The 20011-nt window shown below is 37.9% G+C and overlaps 2 protein-coding genes across 2 annotated transcripts; one reads left to right on the forward strand and one right to left on the reverse strand.

Annotated features, from left to right (window-relative positions):
- Positions 1 to 2410: 2410 nt before the first annotated feature.
- On the reverse strand, positions 2411 to 8626 carry fbxo9 (F-box protein 9). The gene is made up of 13 exons (XM_015374473.1): positions 8407 to 8626; positions 6569 to 6640; positions 6245 to 6376; positions 6084 to 6141; positions 5791 to 5890; positions 5480 to 5610; positions 5281 to 5395; positions 5078 to 5196; positions 3828 to 3918; positions 3614 to 3709; positions 3443 to 3536; positions 2955 to 3109; positions 2411 to 2868 (listed from the first exon to the last, which is right to left on the reverse strand). Exons 1-13 carry the CDS (start codon positions 8407 to 8409, stop codon positions 2760 to 2762), a joined length of 1275 nt encoding a protein of 424 aa, XP_015229959.1. The 5' UTR covers positions 8410 to 8626; the 3' UTR covers positions 2411 to 2759.
- A 3899-nt stretch (positions 8627 to 12525) lies between these two features.
- ick (intestinal cell (MAK-like) kinase) lies at positions 12526 to 18772 on the forward strand. Its single transcript, XM_015374478.1, has 14 exons — positions 12526 to 12677; positions 13984 to 14253; positions 14381 to 14435; positions 15531 to 15652; positions 15763 to 15842; positions 15939 to 16071; positions 16149 to 16320; positions 16482 to 16649; positions 16732 to 17097; positions 17172 to 17362; positions 17446 to 17588; positions 17885 to 18001; positions 18087 to 18194; positions 18328 to 18772. The coding sequence occupies exons 2-14, from the start codon at positions 14153 to 14155 to the stop codon at positions 18477 to 18479; spliced, it is 1908 nt and encodes a 635-aa protein (XP_015229964.1). The 5' UTR covers positions 12526 to 12677; positions 13984 to 14152; the 3' UTR covers positions 18480 to 18772.
- Positions 18773 to 20011: the final 1239 nt, after the last annotated feature.

The raw sequence follows: 20011 nt of genomic DNA on the forward strand, positions 1-20011 counted from the left end.
ATATATATATATATATATATATATATATATATATATATATATATATATATATATATATATATATCACAATCACACTGGCCGGCTTTATTTTTTGTCTTCGGGGGGAGAAAAAACTATATTGAACAATATTTTGACAAATTTTTACATTGTGTACTTTGTGAAATTTCAATAAAACATAACTTACAAAAATACTTTGTCACTGAACCATGCAGTAGTTCTGTATGCGTCACTTTTCTTCACATAAGTTGAGGATTTAGTTTCTATACAATAATGTAGCTTTTTTAAACATTCTGTACCAGTCATAGATAAACATTGAGCAGCAACATTTGGAGAACATATGATCTGATGCAATCTGCATATATCAGGAGATGATGTTGTTTAATAACAGAGCACAACTAAAAGGTAAAAGCTGCAGCACTAGAAAACATTTTCAGAGGATGTTCTGGCTGTTTACTCCCTGGTAAAGCCCACAGTCCTTGCTTTGGCATGAACTCTGCTTTCTGCTTTTATTTCAGCCCTAGTTTGTTGTTTTGTTTTAAATCAATAACTTAATTATTTGGCGATCTGAGGTAAAAAAAAAAAAAAGTGCTTCTACCGGAGAAACCTCTTGGTGAATGAACACAAATTTATCCTTGTCACCTGTTTACTTCCATTGGACCAATTTGTGTCATAGATTATCTTTGTTGAATAAATTCCCTAGTTAATGTATCTCTTCAATAACAATCACAAGAAATATTTTTTATTTAAGTTTTTTTTTTTTTATGCAGAGAACAGCAGTTTCCTTTTTACAATCATGCACTGTTACTGTGGATTCAGATTTTCAGTGCACATAAGCAGCCCACTCTTTTTTTTTTATTATAAAGAAGTTGCATATTTCTAGGTTTTATTGCTCTAAACAATGCGCTCTTTAATGAAAAGTCCAACCTTTGATTTTACCAGTAAAGTTTTTGTTTTTAATTAAATCTTTAGTGCCACTAGTGTAGTTTGGACATGGAATGACTCACCACTCGGGACAACATGGTGTCTTTGGGCGCACCACAGATAATATTGGCTGTTTAAGGCTCACTTAAGGAGGTATTCAGGATTTATTCCCTTTATCTGATGTGTATTTGATCAGCACTAAATCAGACAGATCTAAAGAAAGCTTGAGATCCTACATGCCTCCAGCACCTACAACATCTTGTTGAAGAAACCCTGATAGTTACATCATTAATGAATTTCCCCTTTGGGATTAAAAAAGCATTTTTTTCCTGAAGTCCTGAAAATATAAAATGGACTAGCCGTCCACCTTTGCACTCTGAACCACATGGAGCTTAGGGGTGTAAAAAATAATCGTTTTGTATCGATGCATCGATCCAACAGCCGGCGATCCAATGCATCCATTCATGTTTTTTTTCCTCCGGTCTATTTTTAACCATTTGCTCGTGGACGTTATTCTAACTCCCATGCTGCAGTGTAGTATAGGCCTATTTTTATTACTTTATCTGCTAGTGCACTTATGCACTCATTGCAGTATGTTTTGATGTAAGGTCTTTCAGAATCTATAAAACAGAGGCGTTATTTTTTTCAGTAAATTAGGTTTTCATAGGCCTATGTGGAGTACAACTTACCTACTTCTGTTATTTGCTGTTGTTTCTCAAACAAAATGCAAAACAATATTACAGCTTTCATTGATTTATTTCACATTTGAAACATTTTCTAGCCTGTAAGGTGTAAGAAAGAAAAAAAATTAACCAATGAATCAAATCGATTCGTGGTGTATTCTTGAGTATCAAAACTAATCAAATCGTTGGGTCAGGAAATTACCGAATTGTATCGCCATGATGGGTGTGATTTACTCCCCTAATGGAGCTAAACCGGCTAAAAATGATAAAGAAAAGGCTGGACATTAAAAGTTCATAACTAGAACTGTGACAAATAGAGTAATCCTACCACCATGGAGCAGGAGGGTAAGAGAGGTGCTGCATAATCTAAATAAACTATATCCTGCTGTTTTAAATTCTGCTTCCTCTCATGTTTACCTTTCAATATGGTTTCATTTTATATCATTCTTAATTAAACATACATGGATTATTTTTTTTTTTATAAAGTTTTACAGCAGTTGAATAGAAGCTTCTAAAGCAGCAAAAGGAAAAAAGCAAAATTCCCCCCCCCAATTTATCCAGCTATTTTTTTTATCTCTACAAATCCTATTGGCTCTGCTGTGGTTCGGTTCTCAGAAACAAAACATGGATTAGACCGATGCATCCAACTGTAGGACAAAGGCAGTAAAAGTCAGAAATCAGATCTGTACCGTCTGTTCTCCCAGGTTGTGTAACAGGATCTCTATGACTTTTTCACGAGTCATCATTTTATGTCCACAGCTGTGCATGCACAAACAAATGTATGCTAGAAAACCTGCTTTCTTATATTTTGCAATAAAAAGACTTTTTTTCCCATCTCATTTATTTGAGGAAGAAAGTGCACAATGAAACAGAAATCACATTCATTGCTCGAAACAGGTGGCAAAGGTTGCTAATCAGTGTAGCTTTCAACAAATCACTGTATTTTTCTGATTATCAGAAAATAAGCAGCATCCTAAGAGGTGGACCTGAAATAAAACATGCTGACGTAGGAAAACATGAGGGCTTTAGAGGTGATACCATAAGCCTGCTACAGGATGAACTAAACAGACTGAGGAGGATCCAGTTTCATTCAAAGGGTGAGTCGCCTTCTTCTGTGAGGTTTCTACTAGGCTCATGCACGGCTGTGTTTTCTCCTTACAGGGGCTGCTCAGAAACAGCAGTGTAGCTCTTCACACGAGCAAAGAAGAAGGGCGTGTACATCCTATCAAGGTCAAATGTTGTGATGACAGTTTCCCCAGTCAGCCTGAAAACCATGATCAATAAAAAAAAATTATAAATACAAGCACATTTTCCTTTGCTAACATTTTTTTATTCTCTTTGGAGTCTTACTTGTAAGTGATGTGGCAGGAGTGGTGGATCCACACCAGCTTACTGAAGCTCTGACGCCCCCTGGAGGTCAGATGCAGCCCCACATGGAAGGTGTGTTCAGCCTCAGGGGCCTGGTTCCGCCTGTAGAACCGATTTCTTTGAAACTCGGTCGCTTTCTGTCAAAAAACAAAAATGTTATTCGACAATCTCTCTGTAACATTCAGGATTAATGTGTGTTTTTACATCAAAATTCCAGACTTTGGAATTTTTTCAGTCTTTTAGGTAATTAACTTAGAAAATAATAATAAAAATTTGAATGGATGGATGAATGGATACTAAAAAGCAAACATTATTTCAAAGCTGTTTTTCTCCATATCCATAATTAACTTAAAAAAAAAAAATACTGAAACCAAACTCTGAACTTTGCTGGATTTACAAAATGAGGGAGAATTTAACAGTGCCACTGACACCATTTTACTTAAAAATGTTGGAGTAAAACATTTTCTCACCTCCTCCTTTTTCTTGCAAACGACAGCAAAGACTTTGGTTTGGTTGTCCGTCTCCTGTGACAGACGGAAATGACCAAGAAGAACAGAATCCATTCTGTAGGGGAAAAACTGTCAACATTTAATGGCTCAACTTCTGGTATTTTTTTTTATTGTTAGGCAACCGAGGTGCACCTGGTGTTCTTCGTACGCAAGCGGGGAACAACAGCCAGAGGGTCCTCGGGGGTGGTCAGCATCAAGACAAAGCCATCAGGGAAGAACCGGAGGTACCTTGGATAGCAATGTTGAAACATAGCAGATTAACGTTCAAACTTTATCACAGATATAATTCTGTCCAAACAGCAGCGTGCCAGCCTTTTCACAGAGACGGTGATGAGCAGAGACTTACCTGTAGTATTCAACGTGATGCCAGGCTCTGTAGAAACCATCCAGCGATTCCTCTCCTTGTCGAATGTATGATGTCTTGCTGATATAAACACCTATGAAAACAACAGGAATGGACCCCAGTTAAGCAAATATTAATGACTGAAATATAAAGACCAACATGATCTGAACAACACTAAGCTATCTAAGCAAGTCAGCCTGATTAGTTGCATACTTATACCAGTACATCACTTACCCAACATTTTAAATTAAAACAACTATTCATGTTATTTATTTTTAAAATCTGGTTTGAAACTAGTCTAGTAGTAATAATATCTTGAATATCTTGGGTTTGCTCTGGTCTTAAGCCATAATTTACGTGATCTTTACACAAACACAGCCATGAATTAATGCAGATATTAGTCCAGATATCTGTTTAAAAGATAGTGGTTCATTAGTTCATAGGGCTGTCAAATTGCGATTGTTCTTTATCCATTTTTAATGAGCCAATCAAATTTCTGAAAAAAATGCATATCCAATTTAAATTATAAATGTGACATGTTTTGGAGCCACAGGGACTTTTCAACTTAATGGTTTTGTTCATGGGAAAAGCTTTGGACACCACTGCTCTAATAGAAACAGTCAGGTTTTTATTTTAACAGGGCTGTTTGCCCCTCTGCATAGGGGTATTTTAGTTTTTTTTTTTTTTTTGAGACTTCCTGAAACAACACAGCCAACGTCTGATTTCAAATCCATATTTTTAAAAGCTGGCTGATCCAATTTAGGTTATTTCATTTGCTGGATCCTTATACATGTGTGATTTAATTTTACTTTCAACTATTTGATCCTTTTAAAATATTTTTACCATCATGTTATCTCTAGTCACAATTTAAAATGATTGTCACGATTTTATTCCCAATATTGCTCCTTAAAGTTGATATGATTTTCTAAAGTGTTGTAATTTTAAAAGTTTTGTTTAAATGTATGACTGAAGAAGACAAAGAGGAGACAGCAGCTTAACTGTCATTGAAAAGGATGCTTTAAAATTGGTGTCTCTCCATAACTATGTTTGTGTTTCCTGAGTTTTTCAACAATTGCAATGTGTTTGTGTAATAATGTTTATGTCCTAACTTTCTATTATTATCTAGCACATGTACTTATTTTTTCCATTTTGAGGGATAAGGGCATGATAAGAATTTTTTTTTTTTTTTTATCATTATTAAGAAAGTTATCAGTAATTTGGACAGAAGTGAAGCTGCCTCAATGTTTAGTTACCATCAAACCGAACACGTGGCCTCTGCAGGAACATCTCCCTCCAGGACTTGAAGGGTGCTAGCTTAGTGCAGTTCCGTCCCCACACTCTGACACAAGCAGAACGCCAAATCTCAGGGTCCCTGAAGAAAACAAAATATTCCTGCATCCGTTTAGCCGAGAAAACTCGACATCCTCAGATGTATGACTCCAAATCAGCGACTCACCTGGCGCAGATGTAAAACCCACGGCAGACCAAAGAAAGCTGCTCCAGTGCCCGCATGTCCAGTTCGCTCGACACAACCCAGCGAAATATGTACATCAGGATTTCCCGTGGCAAGGCTGCAAGTAGACAGAATATGTTTAAGTACAGATGCATACATGAAGACAGATTGGGTTAAACAAGGTTCAGGGACAGATTTCTACCTGAAATGTGCGTTTGAGTTACTTCAAGCTCATAAGCGCATATCTTTGGGAAGGAGCTCTCCAGAGTAAGCTGCTGCTCAAAATAGGCAAGCAGATCCTCAATCTCACCATCAGTGTCACTGTCCTCCATGCTAAAGAAGAAAAAAAAAAAAAATAAATCACAAATATGTGAAATAATGGCTGATTTTTTTTATCGAAAGGAGAGAAACTGTGTTCTTTAGGTGAGCTAACGCAGTGATATCATTTGGATTATTTATGGCTGCTGTGACGCTGTTCAGGTGTCAAAATTTAGCAACTTAAGAGTCACTTACTAATTTCCTCCACCTCTGTCTGCATCAGGGGGACGGCTGTAGTTGATTTTAAACTCAATATCAGGAACAAGCTGCATAGCCATGCGATAGAACTTGATAGCTGCAAGTAAAAACATCTAATTAGACACTGAAAAAAATGAAGCATTACTTAATCTTATTTAAATTCTAATTCACAGCTCAGACAGAATGAGAGGGAACTAGAAAAATCTTAGTTACAGCAGAAATCATTTATGCTTTCAAAATAAGAAAGCAGTAGCATCTAGATCATGCTGACCACCCTCTATTCTACTGACCTTCATAGACGGCTCCATTCTGCTCCTCCTGAACAGCTCTCAGAAACAGCTCTGCAGCCTGGGGGGAGATTAATGCTGTTAGACAATTAGCATGAACTTTACTGCAGAGAAAACTGTGGGCCCCCCTAGACAAACACACACATAATAGTGATCAAGCTCACTTTTTCCTCCCGGGCAATGTCTTGAGTCCTCTTCACGCCTCTTGCCCTCTGCAGCCGGTCACTTGTTTGACTCGCACCAGAGCTTGGTTTGAGTTCAGACATCCACTGAGCTCTGAATGCATTAAGCTCCAACTGCAGACAGCGTTCACAGCCAACATCAGACGACTAAACTAGGAATATCGCTTTTTTGTTTTTTGGGCGGGAGGGGAGTCCTTTCTCGTTTTAAGCAGCAGTTAAATAAAACAGATTTTATTTAGACTCCTCATTCGAATTTAAATAATAAATATAAAACATGACTTTGGCTTTCTTATCTTGTTTCCTCACCTGAAGGTTTGGGTCATCCACACCCTCATCTTCATCCTCTAATGTACCTCCAATATCAGTATTTTCATCAGCCTTTACAGAAGAAAAAAAAGGGACAATACAGTAAAAAAATGTCACAATTACAATGTTTGGTCACTAACAGCTATTAATACAACAATGCCTTTTAGAGGAAAATAAGTGGATTATTCTTACTCCATACCAATGAGCTCAGCCTGGAATAAAAATATAGTCCAGCCTTGTTTCCCTCAGAGTATTAAGTTTTAATCCATTAAATTACCACAAATGTTCTTGGTTTTCTAACTTTAATTTCTCCAGGGCTTGATTTGGCCTTATTGGTGTTATCTAGTGAATTTTCTTATGACAATTCTCAAAGGAAATGCATGTATGCAGTAGAGAAGGACTTTCAAAATAATAAAAAAACAAAAGTGTGCAACACTTTGTCAAACATAAAGTCAAAGGCAAATATTTGTAACATTTGCTTTTATTTGTGGAAGCCGTCTATGATACACTAATTATTTTTGCTTAATTTCTATACTCTTTCCACTGTCCTTTATTAAGTGGTATATCCACAAAACACATAAGGGTCAAAAGTGTCACAATCCAATAAACAAGTGAGACATTAAATAAGGATGTCCTGATCTAGCACTGATATCAGAAATCGGCCCAAAATCAGCCAAAAAAAAAAAAAGTATTGGAATATAGATGGAATATTCTCTTATTCAGTGACATCACGTGATCAAGCCTTTTTTATCGTGCCACACTTCAAAATAACTACTAAAAGTATGTATAAATGGATTGGGTCCAGCATCAGGGAATGCTCAAAGCTGCAATATTATTACCATGTCTGTAATTAAAGTTTTATTAAGCTACCTCATCATTAAATAAATATTTGCCCGAGTGATTGTTTCAATTAGGCTTGAAACGCATGTAATTTTGTATTTATAATTATCTAAATATCCTAAAAAGTATAACTCACATAATTTCAGCATTACACAACAAAAATGTCTGTTCAGGGCACAAGAGTGTTGCAACAGACCAGGCAATTGGTCTGTGGCTAAGTTAGCGTGTACATTAGCCGGCGAGATATTAAGGTCTATTCGATGAGTCACCGTTTAAATTATTTAATGAGGAAATAGAAAACTAGCTTTAATGTTAAATTATAGCATTTTTTTTTATGCATTTAATAAACAAACATAATTATTTATTTCAATGTTTACTTACTAAATATGATAAAAACAAGTGTATTACTATATTTATAGCTGCATTTAAATGCCAGTCTTTATAATAGGAATACAAAAAATAACTCTATAAGAGACCGCCTGATTGGTCCGTTGCTGTGCAGGTTGACCAATCAAATGTTAGGGTCTATATGATGTCATACTGGCAGTTGAACATTTTATAATGGTGTGTGGACAGAATATATTCAGATATAGGAACATAACATTAACCTAAAATTACAAACTGTTAGTTTGAATATGGAAAATATTGGTTTACGGGTCAAAAAATTTTCAAAGAAAATTTTCATATGAAGTTACACTAAAATGAAAATCTGTTACACGTCCTCCATCTGTTCGTGTTACAATTTCTGGTTCAACACGGTGTTGTTCACTAAAAGCTGATGTTAATATTAGATTGGTGAATGAGGGGCGCTTTTCTTTTGCATTTTAGTAACCTCTTAAATAACAGCTGTTGCTTACTGGCTGGTCTGTGCAAATACTTGATAGCTAAACAGGTAACCTACCTAACCAGGTGATGCTACTGTTAGCATTGTTAGCTACCGAGCACTAAACCGTCTGCGTTCTTCCGCAAAGTAAAACGTATAAAACGAGGAGACCCACCATGACACTTGGCCCTGTAGGTCTCCTTTTTATCTTCGCTGGTGCTCACTCACTGGTCCCGTTTACAGTTCACGGTCGGAGAAACGGACCACACAGCGAACATATTTACGAGCTCGCAGGAACGCAGCCATCTTGCTGAGCGGCCCCGGAGCCTCGGTGTCAAACACTGGCGGAAGTGCGCTGAAAGAGGGAAGACAACATAGGTTCCCCCTGGATGAGCTTGAAGCTGTTTACATGCCCTTTTAAAGCCAAATACCAAGCTAATCCCTTAGCAGATTTCATTTGACCTATAACTGAGTCCAAAAGGTGCATCAAGGAGATAAAAAAAAATGCTTTAATCAAATAAAACATACAAGAGCGGTCCTATTTTTTATTATCCTAAAAATAAATGGTTTTTCTCTATTCTTATTAATTTTAATAAAAGGGGGAAAAATCAAACAGATTCATTCCAAGAGTAAATAATGCCACAACAGTAAAAAAATAAATAAATCTTAGTGTTTCTTAATTCTATGCAGATGATAGTAGAGAACCCAAAACTTGCAGTAAAGTAAGACAAGCACTACTTACTTTTCATTGCAGAGGCGGAGCTAGATGGGGGGGCAGAGGTGGCCATGGCCACCTTTAGCCAAGCATTGGTCACCCCTGTGGCTACCATTTTTTCCCCTCTAATAAAGTTGGTGGCAGCAGTAATACACTCAATTGGAATATTCAAAACATTGCATTTGTTTGTGGTTAATTATACACATCGATATACTAACATCAAAGATGATAAGTACAGAATTCATGCTCTTTTCAGAACTAGATTTTGTGTTTTATGGGGTAAAGAGAAAATGTGTCTCTGCAAGTCATCTAGGAGTCCTCAGTGAAATCATAGATAAATAACTATTTTAATTAAAACTGGTTAAATAATCAATTTATGTAGAAATTAGTGCTTGTAAATATCAATTTTATGCAGAATGATTATCAATACAAGTAGGAAAGTAATGCCAATGGAAAAATGTATGCCCTGGAACTCAAAACAAAGTTTATCCACTATACCTTTTATCTAGAAATTACGGCTGTTTAAATATATGCATCGATTTGTTAGCAAAGGCTGTAGGAAAGTATAGTTAGTCTTTATTTAGAAAATATGGATGCTTGTTAATTTTCCAACAGTGTAGATTGACCTAGAGGTTCTGGTGCCTATCCGCTTTAGGCTACCCCTCAGTGTACATTGGTTAATGCCTGGCCACCCTTATAAAAATTTCTGGCTACGCCTCTGTTTCATTGTATGTAACTAAAAGTATATTCCATGTATTGACTCATATAGTGAATATCGTCATGGTGGGATTAAGGGACCTAACCCACATGCAGAACACACTCAAACATGGAAGAAAAGTTTAACAGTTTATTGATTACACAATGAATAATAAAGACTGATTCTGGTAATCGGGTCCGGGACTGGTCACAACAGGATTCTCTGTTAGAAAAGGGACAGTTCGGTTAGCTGAGATTCAGGTTCAGTTGTTTGTTGAATAATACAGGTCTGTACCTGTTCAGTAGTTGACTGAGCGGTAGGGAACCAGGAGGGTCCAGAGGCAGATGGTGAGCAGAGGGCTTGGCAGTGGCAGGGCTTGACTTCAGACCTCTCAGTGTTCAGATCAGAGGTTATCTCCAGTTCTCTTCTTGAGAGCGGGCAGGCAGGTTCAGACAGTTTGATCATCCAATGATCTCCAGAGATCAGACAGGAAGTGCAGATAAGAAACTCTTCCAGAGTTTCAGGATTCAGTCCGGTTCTTCCTAGGAAGCAGAGAGGACAAAACTGGTTAGGTTCAGGTTTCAAGGGAGTCAGAGAATCAGACAGGTTGGTTGGCTCAGGCTTGCTAACCGTAACTGGCTTAACACTCTGGCACTGGAGTGTTGCACTGCCACTGCTTAAATGCTGGTCTCCTGATGAGCAGATGAGGAACAGCTGGTGAAGTCAATTCCAGCTTCAGGAGACCCAGAACGCCCTCTGGAGGAGAAAGGCAGACAGGGGCCGTTTTTGGATATTTGTTAGCCTGCAATACCTGGTACTGGTCTATGTCTCTAAAAGGGGGTTAAACAGGCAAGGTGTTCTGTTCCTCTGTAAGGGGATGGGGGTTGCGATAATTGCGGGAACGAATCAACTCTATCACCGCATTGTAGGTTTTTGAAAGCTGGAATCTGAGTCCACCCCCTCTGTTTAAGATTGGTTTTTCTTTCTTTACATAGACAGCTTCCTTTATGCCCCTCTCAAGCCACCTATCTTCTTTGTCAAAAATGTGAACATTCTGGTCCTCAAAAGAATGTTCTTTGTCCATAAGGTATAGATGTACCGCTGACTCTTGTTCCGAGGAGGAATGCTCTGATCTTTATTTTGGAGAAACTAAACAACCTCTCCAAAGGTGCAGGTTAAGAAAGAAAAACCTGCCTTAAACAGAGGGGGTGGATTGTTTTTTTTGTTTTTTTATGTAATGACTATGACCTGGATGACTGAGAATCTTCGCCAGCTTACAAAGAATGTGAAAAAGTTGTAATGTAATGTGCCATATGGGTTTCAGTATTTAGGTGGTCATTGGAATACAAATTAATTATATGTAGCATTACCAAATAACTGCACTGGGTACACAACACTGGATATATACTTTCTTTTTTTGAGGATCAGATCAGACTCTACCTACAGAGACTTTGGTCTTTTGGAGTTGAGCACATTGCACAGTAATACCCTTTTGGACTTTTTTATGGCATCATTTATGCCTTCGGGTGTGATCTGAGGGAGTAACAGTTATCAACAGTTAAGAGGAAACTTGAGAAGTTGTTGAAGAAGACCAGATCATTCCTGAAATGCCCAATACAGGTGGTGGGAAACAGAAGAACTCAAGCCAAACACCATTCAGGGCCAAAGTACACTAAACCATGGAGTAAAATGTAATTCCTCAAGCTACTGCATCCTAAAAACACACATTAACTTTTATTTTTAGATCTTTATGTCATGTATCTTTTAGACTACTTAAGTATCACAACTCTCAACAGAAAACCAAAACACATGGTGAGATGGTAATCTATTTTACAACTCTTAAATCAGAGCTTTTAATTTTAACCAGATATAGAAATCACATTTTATACATGTACATTTATTTATTTACCCAAAACCTATATTTGAATATATTGAAGGATATACATTATCCGTTTCTACTTATGTATGGAATGTATTATTTTTAAACTTCTCTTTTTATATATCAAAACTACAGAAGAGGATTAGGGCCACTGAAAACAATAAATAAAAAAAAGTTAACTATTTTTTACATTTTACCAGTATTTCAGTTCAATATGGAAAAAAGTTAGAGTTCTGAGAAAAAAAAGTCAGTTCTGAGATTAAAGTCAGAATTCTGAGGAAAAAAAGTCAGAATTCTGTGAAAAAAGTCAGAATTGTGAGAGAAAAAGTCAAAATTCTGAGAGAAAAAGTCAAAATTCTGAGAGAAAAAATTAGAATTCTGGGTTTAAAGTCAGAAATCTGAGGAAAAGTCAGAATTCTGAGAAAAAAAAGTCCGAATTCTGTGATTAAAGTCAGAAACCTGACGTTTTTCCCATAATAAACTGAAGTAAAATTTTAAAATCAGTTAGCTTTTTTAAAAAAAATGTTTCAGTTGCCCTAATCCTCTTCCGTACAAAGCTGCTTAATGAATGCAGACAGTAAATATAACACAGATATTAATTTTTCTACATGGTAGATATTTCATCAAATACATTTCTTGCAGGTTGAATTTCAAAATAATGATTCATCTTAACAGTAAAAACAAACAAACAAACAAACAAACAAAAAATATATATATTTCTTTTATTTTCTAATAAATTAAAACCATGTATTAACTTCCCATCATATGTAAATTATATGTTTATCTCAGTGTAAGAAAACCTGAGTTTAAAAGTATTTGTTTCGTTTTAACTGGTTTCCGATTTTTTTTTAAACAATTAACATAAAACACAATCATTCTAAGTTCACATGATAAAGCTAAACATATTTTTCGGATGAGGCGGAGAGGAGAGGCTGAGATTTGTTGTCAGGAGATATTCTGGTATTATCGCGAGATTATGGAGAACTCTATTTAGATAGCCTAGCCGAGGGTTAAATCTCGCTGAGAGGATGGTGGTTATCGTTTAACTGTATATTGGCAAAGGGAAAAAAGAAAAAAAAATGGAGACTTGAGCGATTAGTTAAACATTGACTGCATTTTTTGGCTATGCGTTGTCGTCGTTTTGCAACGGGGAGGGTGAGTTTTCTTCGGTCTCATGTGATTTGGAGTCAAAGTGGCCCGTTGTTGGGCACTGAAGACGGGAGGAAAATAATCGATTTTTTCACGTTAGCCCCATTTAACATTGTAACTTTAACCCAAAACACTAGCAGCGCGGTACGCTTAAACTGCCGTTTCTACAAATATATCTGTAGATGGTAAACAAATAAAGAAAAACCCTGATTAATCTAAAGGAACGGTTAAAAACGGTTAAAAGTTAACACCTTTGTTATTACAAATTACCGTAATAATCTCTGGTTAATCATATTTTATGCAAACCCTTTGAACGTTTCCATATTCTGTGTCGGTAAATAATAATTAAAAATCGTTGTAAAGAGTGGAATAGTGGGAATTTGCAGTGTAATATAAAAATCAGTTTTACTTATTAAAATCCAGTGACAGAAATTCTCCTAAATTTGCATATATAGGAGCTGTGCACAGATTGACAGCTCAGGTAGGAACATGTGCTATCTGCACGACTATCAGGGTGATCACTTAACAAATCTGTCCTTTTTTGTTTGTCCTTTTGATGGGAGGATGCATGGAGCTAAATGCAGGGCAGCACTCATTTAACCAGAGCTATGGTGGCATTATTTACATATAGAAAAGCATGGAAAATCACTTTATTGTCCCACAATGGGCAAATTCTGGTGTTACAGCAGCATAAGGTTATAGCAGAAGTAGTCACACAATGTGGACATTAAAAAGTGTATAAAAACAACAGAATAAGTGACAACGTTAACAAATAAATAAGTACTATGCTTCAGAATGGCCTAATCAATGTCCAGACTAAAATTACATATAGAACATGTAACTGAATTTTAAAATTCATGTCTTTAGACATTCTCCAGTCCAGTCTGATTGAGTTTTAATTTAATTTTCCATGAATGAAGGACAAACATTTCTCTTTCTCGATGTACAAACCAGATCATTGATACAAACTGAAAAAGAAGTTTGCTGCATTCTGTTGTCACTGGCATGTTTATTTGCAACCCTCTGCATATTATTTAATGTTTTTAATGAAACAATTTGGAAACCCTGTATTGTTTATCGTCCTCTTTCTAAATATGCGATGCAGTGTGATAGTTTTTCATATTAAAAACTGGTTTTAATGGAAAATTTACGAGTTTAAACCCTCTTGTAATACACTGTCTGCATTTACAATACAGTATACCTTTAAGATGTGCATTTTTTTTCTTTAATCTAATCTGTCTAAAAATATATGTAATTTAAGTTACATGATAAATAGCTTTGCGTGTCTCTTTTTTTTCCATTTGCTTTTCAGCTCCAAGGTGAGGAATTCCAGCCTCCAGCTCAGAGAGGCATCTTCTGCTGCTTTCACAGAAAAATCTGGTTGCTTTCAGCAGTAGAAGGGGAACAGCACGGCTTTTCCTCCTAAATATTCTGTGCCGTACACCCAACCCCTCTAAGGATAGCATGGGAGGACAAGCACAATGAATAGATACACCACAATTAGACAGCTTGGCGATGGCACCTATGGATCTGTCATCCTCGGTCGCAGTCTGGAGTCGGGGGAACTTGTTGCCATAAAGAAGTGAGAATCTGGAGAATTGTGGATTTCTTTTTTTGAGGAACTTTCTTTCTCAATTATTAAATAAAAATGCAAAGTATTTTACTGTTGAGATGATATTAAAACAACTACTTTTTTTTTTTTATTTCAGAATGAAACGGAAATTTTACTCCTGGGAGGAATGTATGAACCTTAGAGAAGTCAAGGTATCTTTAAATCTCAGACACTTATTTCTTTTCTGAATAGCAAACAGTTAAGTTTCTGCTATGAGATAAATGAACATAACTGGTACTGATATACAGCAACAAGGATTGCAGGATAAAGGCTTCATATAGAAGCCTGAGGGTGAAGTTTTTTGTTAATTAGGTGTGGTAAACTTTTTTTTTTATTGGCAATTACATAGTTACTGCAAGGAAGGGTTCTTTTTATACCTAAGCCAAAATGTTAAACTCATTTTTAACATTGTTATTATAGGATATATTTAAAAAACTTAATTGAAAACAAGCCTTTAAGTTGTCGGCTAAAATACTAACTGCAGTTGAATTTTATAAATGTGAAACCAGAAGGGTCTTCTCAAGAAACGGTTGAAGATTGGGGCTTGAATTCAAAGATTTTTGTTTTAAAAAGGATAAAATAATCTTAAAAAAAAAGACTACAACAAAACCACCTAGAATAATTCACAAAGCTGAGAACTGCAGATGCAAAACACAGTGAGTCGTACACATTTTCACTGTAAGGTTGATGCATTAAACAAGGCGATTCACTGTTTATTCTCTAATGCAGACTTTCTTTTGTTTTGTTTCTATACTAGTTCAAAATGTCAGAGGTCATATTTCTTCACCCAGCTCTCAGAGCAGCAGGTGATTTCGGTAGATCTACACAATCTGCTGCCCCGTCCGTAGCACAGCAAATCAAAAACAAAGACAGGAAAACACAGCTCTGTAGATCACAAGTTCTAGCATGTCCCTTTAAGACCCGCCTTTAGCTTTCCCCTCCTTCCTAAAGCGTAGCATGTTTAGCATATTTTATTGAGTTTTTAACCCAGTGCTTTCGTCCTGCTTTGAACTTGGTCTATATATGATTTTCCTTTTTTGAATTTTAGGCAGAAGCCCCCTTCAGCAGTGATTTATAGATTGACACAGCGTTCTTACTTTGCTCATATTTCATAAAGGAGAGCAGTCATTCTGAATGTGCTGCAATATATCCGTTTGCATTTTCCCGCATCTTTAGATTTAATTTTTAGTTTCATCTTCATGTGCACATTAGTTTTTTTTCTAACATGTATATGTTTATACTTCCAGTCCCTAAAGAAACTCAACCATGCGAATGTGATCAAACTTAAGGAGGTCATTCGGGAAAACGATCACCTGTATTTCATCTTTGAGTACATGAAGGAAAATTTATATCAGCTGATGAAAGACCGGTGAGGGAGGGCTTTTCTTTCTTTTTTGATATGAATCTAAACATTTAAGGTTTGTAGATTTTAACGTTTTTTCTTAACTTTTTCTTTTTTCACTTGTGTTTTTACTGCAGGACACGTTTGTTTCCCGAATCAGCTGTGAGAAATATAATGTTTCAGATCCTGCAGGGACTTGCATTCATTCATAAGCATGGTAGGCCTTTGAAATCCCATTCTGCTTTTTAATTGAAAGTTGTAAACAATTTTTTTCCTGTTAAGGTGGAATTTCTGCCTCTGCTCTGTCTGGCAGGGTTTTTCCATAGAGACATGAAACCAGAAAATCTCCTCTGCATGGGTCCGGAGCTGGTGAAGATAGCCGACTTTGGGCTGGCCCGGGAAATCAGATCTCGACCCCCTTACACAGACTACGTCTCAACTCGATGGTGAGTTCAAATGCAGCCGTTGTTCCACTGAAAGAGCATGGATTTCAGAGCTGTAAAGGCCATGCTGTTTTACCCAGGTACCGAGCTCCAGAGGTGCTCCTCAGGTCCACATCCTACAATTCACCCATCGACCAGTGGGCAGTGGGCTGCATTATGGCTGAGCTTTACACGCTCAGACCTCTGTTCCCAGGATCGAGTGAAGTGGACACAATATCTAAGATCTGCCAAGTCTTGGGTACGCCAAAGAAGGTAAAATAAAGGAAGCAAGGTTTTAGATAACTGAATCCATTCATCCATCTATAGTAAAGACACAATCCTTTCTGAAAGGACTTCCTTTTAAATAAATTGCAAAAACAATTGTAACCATAATGTTTTTTTTTTAGTTGTCATAAATCCGTGTTTCCCTGTAGACTGATTGGCCGGAGGGACACCAGCTGGCCAACGCCATGAACTTCCGCTGGCCTCAGTGCGTTCCCACTAATCTGAAGACACTGATTCCCAATGCCAGTCCTGACGCAATCCATCTCATGACAGACCTCCTTCAGTGGGACCCAAAGAACAGGCCAGCTTCTGCTCAGGTAGCATCTGCTGAACAGCTTGAGTTCCTGCTAATGAACAGAGGGAAGAAAAAAAAAAGCTGTATGTTTAATCTCCTCTCAGGCCCTCAGGTACTCTTATTTCCACATGGGCCAAGTTCTGGGCACCCCTCAACAGATCCTGGAGCAGAGCAGACCTCAGCCAGGTCTTGTGCAGCTGCAGCCTCCTTTGCTGTCACAGCAGACCCTGCAGCAGCAGCAACAGCCTCTACTCTTGTTGAGGCCGATGCCTCCCGCCCAGCCTCCGCCTCCTAGCCAGCAGTGCACCCCTCCCAGGCCTCTCCAGCCGTCCCCGGCATCAGCAGCGTACCAACGGCACACGGGGCTGGTTCGGGAGCAGCAGCCAAAGCACATCGTTAAGCAGGAGCAGACGGCAGGAATTCCACAGAGTCACCTTCCTTATATTGTTGATAAGAGTCTGCAAAACAAGGTGAGATGGAAGCACCATAGATCTGATGGTGTGCCAGGCTTGTCCTGATATTTTGTTGATATCTGTGTATTTAGCCAAGGGAGCAGGAGCCAAGCCCTCTTAATTATCAGGTGAAACCTAAAGGGGGAGGGCGGCGGCGGTGGGGGCACAGCAAAGGGGAAGACTGGGACAACTATGAAGAGAGCGACCTATCTTCCTTGAGCATTCGTGGAAAAAATAACTTTTCTTCTGAAAAGCGAAGGCAGGGAGAGGACGCTCTGAGCAGGTGAGGATGGAGTCAGGATTTCCTGGTCATGAGTAAGAAACATGAAGGGTAACTCTGCTCCGGGTCACTCTTCCCTCTGACAGGTTTGGGAATGTTCTGGATTACAGTCGACCCAGTGGAAAAGAAGACACACCTTTGAACCTAAACAAGACTGCAGCCTATCAGGAGCCACTGAGAACCGCCTCCGCCAAGCAGCACTACCAGAGGCAGTCCAGATTTCTACCTGGTAAGATACAGGCCTGCTGGTACAGCTGGTAGCTGATGACATATTTGATTAAAAAAAGGGTCTGTAAAGGTGCAAACAAGCACTTGAAGAGCAGACAAATACAGCTAGTATTGATCTTGTTTGTAAGCTAAATGCAAGCTTTTTGGTTCACAACTTTTTAAGTTAACCTACAGTTTTGGGGAGGAGTTTACCCCACATTGGTCTAAATATTTAATTCATAATGCTCTTAAATAAAATCGTTTTATTTTTAAGACTTTTTATTTTTCTTTGCAATAATCCTTAATTGTTTCCCTCAGGCATAAGTACAAAGAGGAGCGTGACCATCGATGCCAGTAAGGATTTGACTGGAAGCCATCTTTGGGGTGGCAGCGGTATTCCTTTTGGAGGAACTCTGCCAAGCAGAGGAGCACACGGTAAAGCCTCCAGTCTAACCGCTGCTGTTTGTAGACTCAAAGCTGCTCACCACTGAGTTGGTATCCATTTCTCTTTCATCCTCAGGTACAAACACTATCCCCGGTGGATACATGCCATCATTTTACAAGAAAGACACTGGCTCTGCTGGTCACAGAGGGAGGCAGAGTGCATCTCTGGAAGCAACAGCATCAAGTGAGTTTTCTCAGATCAACGTTTATAGAAACTTTCCTGAGAAAAAAAATAATGCACATAACTGTAACCCAGATAAAATACACCTTATATTGAATAAGACAACCTGATGATTTTTACCTTATCACGGTTCTAGATTATGCAACATGGCGGTCTGGTCGGAGTCAGATGAACCCCTCCAGTGATGTACCCGCAGCCAACAAAAGCACGCCGGGTCTGCTTCCTCGCCCTCCGCTGCAGAGCATCCATGGCCGAACAGACTGGTCTGCCAAATACGGACACCGATAGTGGCCTCTGCCTTCTCGCCAGTCAACTTTTTGTGTATACTTGTCTCCTATAAAGAAATGTTAATAGTTTCACTGTTGTTAAAATGACATGTTCAACATTAAAATATTATTATGCATTACTGATTTCTTGGTTTCAGGTATTTAAGTATAAAATACATTTTTTATGTGATGTAATGGTGTCATTTTCATTAAATATGCAAATTGTTTTTCATTATACTTTTTTTTTTTATCATTTTGTTGTCCATGTGGTTCATCTGGGTGAGCATTTAAATACCCAGTGAGGAATTCATGTAGGTCAGGTAAATCTGTTTATTGGTGCTATTAACAGGCTGCAGCACTGTTAATACAGGGTGGGTAACATTTAATGGGGCTCTGTAAAAATATGTAAAAAAAAAAAAAGCTTAATCGCACTCTAAAAAATGTAGAAAATTCCAAAGATTCATGCGGGTGCATTTACTAAATAGAGAAATACGTACATGGTGGAACATGCTGTTTCTGTTGTCACTGGCATGTTTATTTGCAACCCTCTGACAATACTTTGCATTTTAAATTGAGTAGTTTAAGGGAACTGATGTATTTGTTTAGCCAAGGGAGCAGAGGCCTAAGGGGACTTCAATTAAGTAACCACAATGTTAGCTTTTTGGCAGAAAACAAACAAAGGCACCATGCAGGGAGGTGGATTCACGTAACCAACAAGGAGCAAAAGTGGTCATCTGTCCGAACGGTGAGTTAACTTGAGTTCACTCTAAATTCCACTATATAGTCCCTGCTCTATATAGTGATTGAGTAATTTATGGGTTAGGGCGGATGTTCTGACACCAATCTAAAATGGCGAAACCATTATATAGTGTCCTATATAGGGGGCACATTTGGACACAACTATAGTCTCCACAGCCCTTAAACATGTTATATTTTTCTGCCAGTAATTGTGAGCCTGCTAGGCTAGTAAAGAAATCTTAATATTTTCACTGTTGCTAAAATGACATATTCAACATTATGCAGTACTGATTTCCTGGTTTTAGGTTTTTAAGTATAAAATAAAATATTTTATGTGATGTAATGGTCTCATTTTCATTGAATATGCAAATTGTTATTCATTATACTTTTTTTCATTTTGTTGTCCACACGGTGTATCTGGGTGCGCATTTAAATACTCAGTGAGGAATTCATGTAGGTCAGATAAATCTATTTATTGGTGCTTTTAACTTTTACTTCAACTAGGACTTCCAGGTCTACATATACATTTTATATAAGTCAAATAAATAAATGATTCAAATGAATAATAATTAAAAAGTAAGGCAGACTGCCACGTGCAGCGCCGCAATTGGATGTGTCTGAAGCTTGGAGCTTGACTTCCCTACGTTTCTCCTTTTGGCCTTGAGCTTGTTTGGAGGTTCTAGCAGGGGAGCGCAGCTACTGGTACACCGAAGGATGGTTGTCCGCCGCGGGGGGACGTCGTCCGCTGCCACCGAGCGCAGAGCTTCGGGAGGGACACATATGGAGCAGTGAGGGAGGAAGGGGACACCCGCCTAG

Source organism: Cyprinodon variegatus, unplaced genomic scaffold, assembly GCF_000732505.1.
Source record: "Cyprinodon variegatus isolate N-32 unplaced genomic scaffold, C_variegatus-1.0 Scaffold104, whole genome shotgun sequence".
Classification (NCBI taxonomy): Eukaryota; Metazoa; Chordata; class Actinopteri; order Cyprinodontiformes; family Cyprinodontidae; genus Cyprinodon; species Cyprinodon variegatus.